This window comes from Drosophila santomea, chromosome 2L, assembly GCF_016746245.2.
Source record: "Drosophila santomea strain STO CAGO 1482 chromosome 2L, Prin_Dsan_1.1, whole genome shotgun sequence".
NCBI lineage: Eukaryota > Metazoa > Arthropoda > Insecta > Diptera > Drosophilidae > Drosophila > Drosophila santomea.
This window is the reverse complement of record NC_053016.2, coordinates 14,739,181-14,749,624: the sequence shown is the minus strand read 5'-3', so window position 1 is coordinate 14,749,624 and position 10,444 is coordinate 14,739,181. Positions and strand designations below refer to the sequence as shown.

Here is a 10,444-nt window from a genome sequence, read left to right as displayed (position 1 = left end):
ATTTTGCTTAGGCTTAAATCCTCCGATGTTGCATTTATAGATATGTTCTTCGTTACTGGTAGTGATAATTTAATCCTTTCTTTGTAGAACAATTCGCTGTCATCGTATTTGGTACCGTCTATAAATATGGAACAGTTTATGTGATTGATAATCGTCGTTCCCTCAATAGTGAACGGTTCAGCACAACTTGGTTCAGCCCTTAGTTGATTCTTGCTGATAATGACAATCCACTGTTGTTCCGGTTCTACTACCGCCTCGTCTGTGTTGATATTTTTTGCCTCGCAAGTAGGGTTCATTCCTTGCAGCACTTGTTTCACGCACTCCCTGTTGTCCATGTTACTTTCCGCAGTTCCGGGGTCGCAGATGTAAGTGCCATGTATTCTTGAACATTTTTCTTGAAAACTTAACATATAATTAAATTTATCATCGTACAATATATATTTGGGTAGAGTGAGAAAATAGGTGCCATTGATTGGTAATTTAATTAGGTGAGAAAGTGTGTAAGTGTACTTATCAAATATTGGAATTTTTATATGAAATATTATTTTTGTTTTTTCGGATTCTATCTCTATGTTGAGTAGTCTGTAAATATGCTCTTCTGAATTAATAGAAAAATTTTGAAGTTTAAAAATCTGTGCAATATCTTTCAATTCTTGTATAGGTAAAATAAAATTGGGAATTATTTTGAATTTAGCCAATAGTATACTTTCAGCTATATCATGTATGTGGTTTTGGAGAATATCTATATTATTATTTATTATATTCAATATTTGTAAAATTCTAATTCTCTTATCTTCTACTATTAATTCCTTAGAAATGCCATTCTTAAAGTTATTAATGTACCTCTCAATTTTCTCCTGTTCTTTATAAAAATGATCAGACATATTATTAAAATTTACGATTATGTCGTTGTTATAAGAAATTTGTTGCCCGAGGTTCTTGTTAATGTTTTCCTCATTTTCAAATACTTGCTTAAATTTTGTCTCGATTTTAGCTGCGTCCTCTGCGTCCATGTTCCCAGTTACTTTCTTTATAACATTACCTAGACCGTCTATTAAGCCTCTCTTTTCTCTTCGGTTTGGGGTCAAGGAATAGATCTTTTCTCTTGCTTGGTCTATCTTTCTTTGTATGGGTGTTATTGAATCATTAGAGTCTTCATCTTGTAAATTTTGTAGACTTGATTCTAATTTATTTAAATTATTTTTTAACTCCGTTAGTTCTATTACATGGGCCACTGAACTATATGTTTTAATGGTCCTTGCTTCTCCCAGTTTGATCTCTGCTAGGGGGGTATTTTCCTTAACATGTTGAACATGGAGCAGTTGAGCTGCTATCATGTATAACCTGAAATGATATTATTATATATTTATCTACTATTTTGTCTGATTCTTTTTTTAATTTTTGATTTATGTATTTTCTGTCTTTTGTTCGTTGTAAAGGTTACCCCGTTATCATCAGCTACTTTGTGTTGGGTAAATCTGGGTGTTAGCTTATTTCTCCTATTTTCCTTTCTAAAAACAGTATCTCCTTCCTGTACCGCTATTGGTAATACTCTGTCCTCATTTAGTTTTAGAATTTTGTTGAGTTTTTGTCTTTCAAATTCTTCCTTTACTTCTACATATAAGTTGTTCTTATAACTTTCCAGTTCCCTCATGTAGTCTTGTTGACTGACTGCCTTATAATTTTGTTCGAAAATATGGGTTCGTCCTGTAAAAACTTCATATGGAGTCAATTTTGTAGACGAGTGTATGGCGTTGTTGTACGTTATAAATGTTTCTGTTAGGATACAATCATGGTCTAGGTTGAGTTTTAATGCCTTTTTCTTTTCGAAAATTATCCTATAAATTTCCGTCAACGATGAATGTAACCTTTCAACTGGGGCATTACTACTTGATTGTTGAAAAGATGTTACATGTAAAGTTATATTGTATTGATTACACAATTCTTTGAAAATAATTCCTGCAAATTCGGGGCCTTGATCGCAAACTATTGTTTTGGGAATACCATGGGTCTTGAAGAAGAACATCATATGTTTAGTGATGTTAATGGAATCTCGAGATGGAATAGTGTAACCTTCTGCAAATTTTGAAAATTTGTCTATTATTGTTAAAATGGTTTTATTGTTAATTGAGTATAGGTCTATGTGTACAATGTCTAGTGGTTTATTAGGTGTTTCTGTTAGCTGAAATATTGGTTTCTGAGGTTGTCTATCATATTTGAGGGTTTGACAGATGTCGCATTTGTTTATCAGTTGGGAAACCCTCTCTTTTAAACAGGGGAAATAAATCTGTCGTTTAATATGACTAACGGTTTCGTCAATGCCCCTATGGTTGTTCTTGATATGGTAGTCAGATATGTATTCGACCTGTTCTTCTGGTGTTCGGAGTTCATCTAAATATGTTGTACATCTTATAATTTTATATGATTTACTTGGAGCGAAAAATGCTGCATAAATTTTTTGCACTGATTCGAAAATTGTATCAGTGGTATAAATTGCATGCGTCTTATTTGATCTTAGTGCCGTTTTTAATACGTCTATCATTGTCTGATCGTCGAACAGAGGTCTGGAAATAATTCGTCTGAGTTTATTTTTAAAAGGTGTTTCCAATAAGTCGTTTGCACAATCTGCAATCTTTACTATGATCTGAATTGCAAATTCATTTATTGGTCTGTTAGAGGTTAAAATTTCTGTATCTGAGGTTATTGGTCTGGCTTCATTAGTGTTGAGTTCGACAACAATTCTGCTTAATGCATCTGCCACCACGTTTTGAGAACCTTTTTTATAAATGACTTCACAGTCATATTCTAAGAGTTGGAGTTTCCATCTCACTAACATGGAATTAGGCTCTTTTAGGTTTTTTAACCAAACTAAAGGCTTGTGATCAGTGACCAGTAGAAATTTGTTTCCAAATAAGTATGGTCGAAAATATTTCACTGCCCACACTATTGCCAGTAATTCTTTTTTTATGGTGGCATAATGCGTTTCGGACTCCGATAGTGTCCTACTTGCATATGCTATAGGTCTATCATTTCCTACAGTTCCTTGGGACAACACTGCTCCTATTGCTACATTACTAGCATCTGTTGTTAAAATAAACGATTTAGTGAAGTCGGGATACTGTAGTATGGGGTCATTACATAAGAGTGTTTTACAAAATTCAAATGTTTTAATATAGTTATCGTCGATGGTCACGTCTGACTTTCCTTTAAGTTGCTGAGTTAGAGGTTTAGTGATTTTGGCAAAATCTCTGATAAATCTTCTATAGTAACCCAGCAACCCCAGGAATGACTTAATTTCTTTTCTGGTTTTAGGCATAGGGAAGGCTTTAATAGTTTCAATTTTCTTTGGATTCGGCTTAACGCCTTTTTCGGTCACTATGTGGCCAAGATATTCTAATTCCTTCTTGAGGAATTCCGATTTATCTGGCTGAAGTTTTAAATTTGCCAGAGTGAGTTTTTTGAAGATCGAGCTTAGGTGGTTGATATGTTCTTGTAAGGACGTCGAGAATACTATTATGTCGTCGAGATAAATCAGACAAAATTTGCCATTGAATTCTGCCAAGACATTATCCATCACCCTTTGGAAGGTTGCGGGTGCATTAGATAAGCCGAATGGCATTCGGATGAATTCGAAATGACCACCTACTGCGGAAAAGGCTGTTTTCGATCTATCTTTAGGCTCCACTTCAATTTGGTGGTAACCACTTGCTAGATCTAGGGCCGAAAAATACTGAGCTCTCCCTAGTTTGTCTAGAATTTCATTGATGTTGGGCATTGGGTATCTATCTTTGATCGTCTTGTCATTTAATTGTCTGAAATCTACAACCAGTCTCCATTTCTTCTTATTTGAAGCGTCCAATTTCTTTGGGACCAGAAAAACTGGAGCACTCCAAGGTGAATGGCTGTGCCTAATTATGTCCTGCTCTAGGAGTTTGTTAATTTGGTCGGTTATTTCTGTTTTTTCTGCAGGACTGTATCTGAAAGGTCTTTTGTGTACTGGTATTTCGTCAGTGGTTTTAATGCTATGTTTGACTCTATTAGTGAATGTTAATTTGTCTCCTTCTTTGTAGAATATATTAGGAAATTGTTTGCATAATTTTTTGAACGCCGTTGTTTCTTCTGAATTTAAATGTTCTAATCTTAGGGTACTGAACTTTTCTTTTTCCTTTTCGGAGTTTATCGTACCATAGTCTTTAATATCATTTACTATATAGAATTCGTCCGTGTTAAAGTGATTTACCTCTATTGGTGTTTCTAGGTATAATTTTTCTTGCTTCTTGGAATAGTTTACCACCTCCATACAACTGTAATAGTTGTGGGCCGTGTACAGGCCTCCGGTAATAAACAAATTCCCTGAAACCTTTTGGTCTTCAAATAAAAATGTACCCTCCTTAATTGTGACGGGTAGCATTACCAATATCTTGGATGCTTCTTCTATGTTAAATAATTCAGCTTTTTGTTTTACTTGCTGCAGTAATTCAAAATTGAATTTGGGTGTTGATAAGATTTTACTTGGTATATCTATTACTCCTAAAATTTTATTCAACGTGTTCATGCCTATAAGACCGTCAAAATAATTATGAAATTTGAAGAGAAGTAACGGAAAGGTATCGTTACAGTTGTGTTTAGTAAATAATTTTATTTTGGCTATCTTGTTTACTTTATGAGAGCCTAGTGCTGTTGTGATTAAGATTGGTGTATTTAGGGTTTGTTGGTTATGTTCCTCAATAAGTTCTGGATTAATGAAGGAAGAAGTGGCACCTGTGTCCACTAGAAATTTTAGTGGACTGGTTGGACCGAAGTTAATTAAAATGTACAATAAGGAACCTCCAACTTTAAATTTTTCTAAGTATCCCGTCTGTCCGACGAGGCTTTTAATTGAAAATTTTCATCATCAATATTATGTAACTCCTGTACACCTGCTGTCTCAATATTGTTAAGGGTCTGTCTTTGCTGTCCCGGATTTCCGTGAGTAATTATTGTCTCTGTCATAGCGTTTTCTGTCCTCTTCTTTTGGCATAATAGCCCTCATTTTGTTAAAATTTCTGTCGTTGTCTCTGGGCTTTGAATAACTTCCTCTTTGATCCCTAGATCTGATGTTCCGGTCGAACTCCGATTTCTTATTATATTTCTCAACCCGATGTTCGTCATTTCTACGATAATCTCTCCCATTATAATTGTAATTGTTTGATCTCGAACTCTGTGTTTGTCTAGACCAATTTTCTCTCATAAAAATATCCCTTTCCTTAATTGCCACATCATAGGCTTCTTGGAGACTCCTAGGTCTAAATGCTCTGACAGTAGACCCCAATGGGCCTTTAATGCCGTGTATAAACGTATACAAGCATGTTTTTTCAAAAGATTCCTTTTTAAGATTTAGTGCTGCTGTTTCTATTCCCATGTTTTCCATGGTTCTACCGTAAGTTGCTTGGATGTCTAAAATTCGTTCGTAAAATTCCTGCAGTGGCAATCTCTTGTGAACAAGTCCGTGAAGTTCAAAGTTTAGAGTTTCTTCGCTTCTTTTGTCAGCGAATTTCCCTATTAATGCTTCTTTGATGTCATCCCAATTTAAGCCTATGCCTAATGATATTAATAACGCCTTTGCTTTACCTTCTATCTTGTTTTTTATTGCTCTTAACAAGAACTGACCATACGGAGTTTTATCCGTGCCTCTAATGAGAAGAAGAATTTCCTCGATATTATTTATAAATTCGTTTAGGGTAGTTGGATCTCCATCATAGGGAGTAAGGTCGCGAATGCCATCCGGAATTTTTAGGGATAGGCAAATGTCCTGAGGGGAAATTGGAGGGGGTGGGGAAGAAAAGTTACTTGTCTCTGACGAACTAGTCATTGTGCTTGGTGCACTACTCGAAGAAGGTCTAATTCTGGGTGGTAGGGCAACCTGGTCTTCCCTAACGTCTGATAAGCTCGCACTCAAACGAGTACTACTTCTAGTCGCCGGAATAAGCTTCTTTACTTTAGCAAGTTTAGACATTTACTCTTTTAGAGAAATCCTTCAATTCTTAATTCTGTGTAATTGTGTAAAAAAAATTAAGTGTATGTATTTAATTAATAGTGTATATCTGTGTACGTGAACTTAATTAATTGTGTGTTTTTATGTATACTTAATTAATTGTGTGTTTTTATGTATACTTAATTAATTGTGTGTTGAATATTTTTGTTTGCAGATGATGAACGATGGATTCGTGTTGAATCTGTAATTACAGATGCATTAGTATGTGTTTATAATTTCATATTTATATCAATCTTTATTGAGAGAGAGAGAAGAAAAATATATTCTTGTATTATTATTTTGTCTTAATTTGTTGGATTGTTTGCCTAAATCAGGCCGTAGGTGTTTTTTATCTCATACAGGTTTGATGGATCGTTTTGTTGCCGCATTGGATATTCGCCCTGAATACCAATGTCGATTGAATCAGTCTAATAATTGAGGGTCAACCACGTCACGAATGCCGTCGAACCAATTGTTTCTTATGAACAACTAGTGCAACCTCTTCGAACATCAGTCCAACAACTAGACACGCCAGTGTATCGTCACTGCTGAACCGTCTTCGAAGTGCAATCGACAACTAGCGCAACTTGTTCGAGTTTCAACCCAACCGCTAGACACGCCAGTGTATCGTCGCCGTTGAGCTGTCTCGACATGTATTGACAACTAGCGCAACTTGTTCGAACATCAACCCAACCGCTAGACACGCCAGTGTATCGTCGCTGTTGAGTTGCCTTCGAATTTGAATTAAACCGTCAGCGATCTGTTCAAACATCAACCCAACCGCTGAGGCCAACTTTCACACAAGTTTGACGCGATCCACTAACTCCGCTCCAACATACGAGCCTCAATCACTCCCTTGTATATTTTGATTCACAACATAAATATATTTTTAATATTTTCTGATTTGTCTAAATCATTTTACCAAGATCTTTATATTTGTTTAATCACTATAATTGTTCTATTTGAACTTTTACATGATTAGATATTTAATTTCTTCTTCTATAAAATTTCTTTAGTTATGTAATTTTCATTAAATATGATTGCATCTTTTTAACTCGCTTATTTATTTGTTGTGTATTTTGTGTGTTGTGGCAATTCATTTTGTGTATTGGCATTTTATTATTCTTTATTCTCTCACTCTACTCACTTAAGTACAATTGTGATGAAAAGGAGCTGCATCAGGTCCAGTTTCCGACTGCGCCAATTAACGAGTGAAGCCTTCCAGTGTCTTCCTTCTGTGGTCCTTTGTGTTTCTTTTCCCTCTATTGTTTCTTCCCGATTTTAATTAAAAAAAAGGTATTTCCCTTTAAGGTTGTGATTTTATTTAGATCTTACTCTCATCGAGTGTAGCTTAAGACTAACTTATTACAAAGGAGAATCAAGTATTATGTATGGCTCTGTGTTGTCGCGAATCTGCTGACCCAGCGGATTTGGGGAATGCCTCCGTTTTGCTGAGCTGTTTCCGCCTACACTGTTGCAACATGAGGGGACAACGAACTAGCGGCTCAGCGTGGAGTTTTAGGGGGGTGGGGAAGTAGTGGCGTGGACTGCTGATGTGGTCAGATGTGGGCCAACGAACTAATGGTTCTGGCGTGGAGGTTTAGGGGGTGGGGAAGTAGATGTAGATGTGGTAACTCACGCACTCACTTGACAGCTCGACTGGCTAACTGCCTTGGACAGCTACTCGTTTCCGGAAGTTTATCTCCGTTGCAGCGAATCAGCAGCAGCTGCTTGAAAGTCATTAGACTCCGTCAGCCTTGTCACTCCACTCAGCCAGCGTTTTGCTAAGGCTTCGAGCTGAGACTTTGAGGCTCCCTAACGGAGACAGACATTTGATCTGTCCTGTCAGTCGGATTCATGTCGTGGATTCAAGCGGTGTTTGGACAGCATGTTGGTAATGCCGCCTATAATGGATACAATGTGAAATGAGACGGGCTCTAACCCTTTGGGAAAAGATCTTGTGACGTGACGTTTCATGGCTTAATGGCAAAATGATCTAATTGGGGAAAAGACATAAATTGGTTTTCCGATTGCAAAACAGATATTCGAAACTTACCTATACATAACTTAGTTAAATATATTGACAACAGTTTTATTAAACGAAACACAGTAAGCAAAAGTAGATAAGCTTTCATTTGAAACATATTTTGTCGTAGGAAATTGTTTACCCAAAACACCTTATACTAGACAAAAATTAAAGCCGCGAAATGATTAGAGCCTTTCGACCCCTTATCACCAAGAGTGGACTACACCTAAGACGATGTTCTCAATCGAAAACTGCGATTCACTTGAGAAAAGAAGATGTCGAAATGGAAACACCAGCAAATAGACAGAGGGTGGAGATACCACCAAATCCCGAGGAAAAACTGAGCAAGCGCTATCTGGAGTTCCGGGAAAAGCTGCGATCGGAGGCGCCGCTGGAACCTCTGCCCGAGTGTGCACCACATCCGGCCCACGAAAAGGAGCCCCTGAAGCCGTGGCCCAACAATACCAATCCCTATACCGGGGAAATCGGTGGACAGGCGGGACCAGAACCCACGCGCTACGGCGACTGGGAGCGCAAGGGACGAGTCACGGATTTCTGAGGGAGTCATATCTTCACCTGGACACCTTTTTGTTTGGACAATTGTGATTTATTAACCGTGTTAACAACAGAAGCACTCACAATTTGTTACACTCCCGATGTGCGCTACAGTAGCCACGGAATCCAGATCAAGATGAGGAACATCAAGATTCCCATTGCTACTTCTGCGAAGGCATTACATAAATTTCTTTGTGTGATTTCTTTGTGGCTTCTAGCGAGAGGATTTGTGGATGGCCCTGCCATCAAAAATAAATTGATAGCCCTTTCTTTCGCCTCTCGAAAAAAGGGGTTCTCAGAATAGAGAGTTGCGACCGAATCTTCTACTCCCATTATTTATGGTTCAGGGGCAGAGAATCGTGCCTAAGCTGAAATTATTTGGAGTGCTGTTTTGGGGGCTTCGGTTGAATCGTTTCGATTCATTTGAAATTAAGGCGACAGTTTACGTGATTTTTAATAGAAAATAGAAAAACTTCTGTGTGTCTTCGGTGTCTGCTTCTAATTTTGTAGCCAGAGTGCGTTTGACGAAGACACATAAAGGGGTTTTTAAATGCCATAAATTTCATTCGTAAGGCCAGGAAAAACGTTTCTGTGGTTTAGAAACATTGTTGGAAATTTTCGAAGAAGATTTGCAGCTGTTTTGCTTCGCCTCCTTGCCTGTTGACATTTCTGTGGGCTTTAAACTGGATTTGTTAATGAACACAAATAGAAATTAGTGAAATGTTTCCTAAGGCTACTACATTTTTCTCAGCTAATTGACAATGTGTAGGTTGATTTCTCTCAGTTTTCAAGTGAAAAATTCTTGCATTTCTCAATGACAAATAACGAGTAAGTCGTTTAAGAATATCCAGCACAGTACGTTAATCCCATCACAACTCTCATTTACGCCTTTAATCAAATGCCGACGTCGGCAAAACGCCAAACCAAAGATCAATCACAATCCAACAAATTAAGCACGTAAAATGCTCGAAAGAAAGATAAATTCCGCATAAATTCCAGGAAATCCACAAAATGCTTTTATGTGTATACACGAAATTACACAGCAGCTGACTGGTAATCCACCGAAATCCACATCTAAAATCCCAAATCCAAAATCCCAAATCGACAACTTGCCCAATGCTCAACAGGCGCGAGAAGCGACGACTTCCTACATCGTCATCCATCAAATGCGATTTTCCGACTTGGAGGGCTAGGGAGGGTGAGGAAGCCCCTGCAACGGCAATTATTTCGTCTATTTTATTTTTAAACGAAATTAACGTGTTGCTTGTTGTTGTTAATGTGTTTTTATTACGTGAAAAGTAAGGAAAACACACGCATACCGATGCTCTCAAGATCATTTTATAACCCATGCCGAACGGAACTGATCCGTAAAGCCGTATAGCACTAGTATACCCTTCTCCATTTCGCCTCTCGGACGGTGGGTCGCAAAGTAGTAGGCGCTGATTGATAGAACAAAGTGAAAATCAAATAAAAAACAAAACATAAAATCGCCCAACTGAACCACATTGCGGCGCAAGATCAAAGACCGCCCCTCGATCTGTAATGACAGCTTTGATCATTGTTTTGCCTTTGATTTTTTCCGGTTACGTTTCTCTCAGCTGGCCTGTACCGCTCTTTATTTCTTATTTCTTATTTTTTTTTTGGGCTACGAGATGGCCCAATGGATACGATCATCAGTCTTGTCGGTACGAGATCTCTCGATCACATCGAAAGTACTTGGAAATGTGGGAACGAGTGGGCAAAGAGGCTGTTTACGATCAGTTTCGCACCCACTTGAGAGATTTCGCCTTTGCCGAATCAATTTACAGCTGGCGAAAACTCAGCACCGCCGGCAAATTGGAGGCTATTGC

General features: G+C 37.7%; 1 protein-coding gene across 1 annotated transcript; it reads left to right on the top strand.

Annotated features, from left to right (window-relative positions):
• The first annotated feature begins 8,112 nt into the window (after window positions 1–8,112).
• On the top strand, window positions 8,113–8,913 carry LOC120453163 (succinate dehydrogenase assembly factor 4, mitochondrial). The gene has a single exon (XM_039637726.1). It carries the CDS (start codon window positions 8,221–8,223, stop codon window positions 8,596–8,598), a length of 378 nt encoding a protein of 125 aa, XP_039493660.1. The 5' UTR covers window positions 8,113–8,220; the 3' UTR covers window positions 8,599–8,913.
• The last annotated feature ends 1,531 nt before the right edge of the window (window positions 8,914–10,444 follow it).

Coding starts and splice junctions, on each gene's coding strand:
- LOC120453163 (XM_039637726.1), top strand. CDS start 8,221: ATGATTAGAGCCTTTCGACCCCTTATCACCAAGAGTGGACTACACCTA.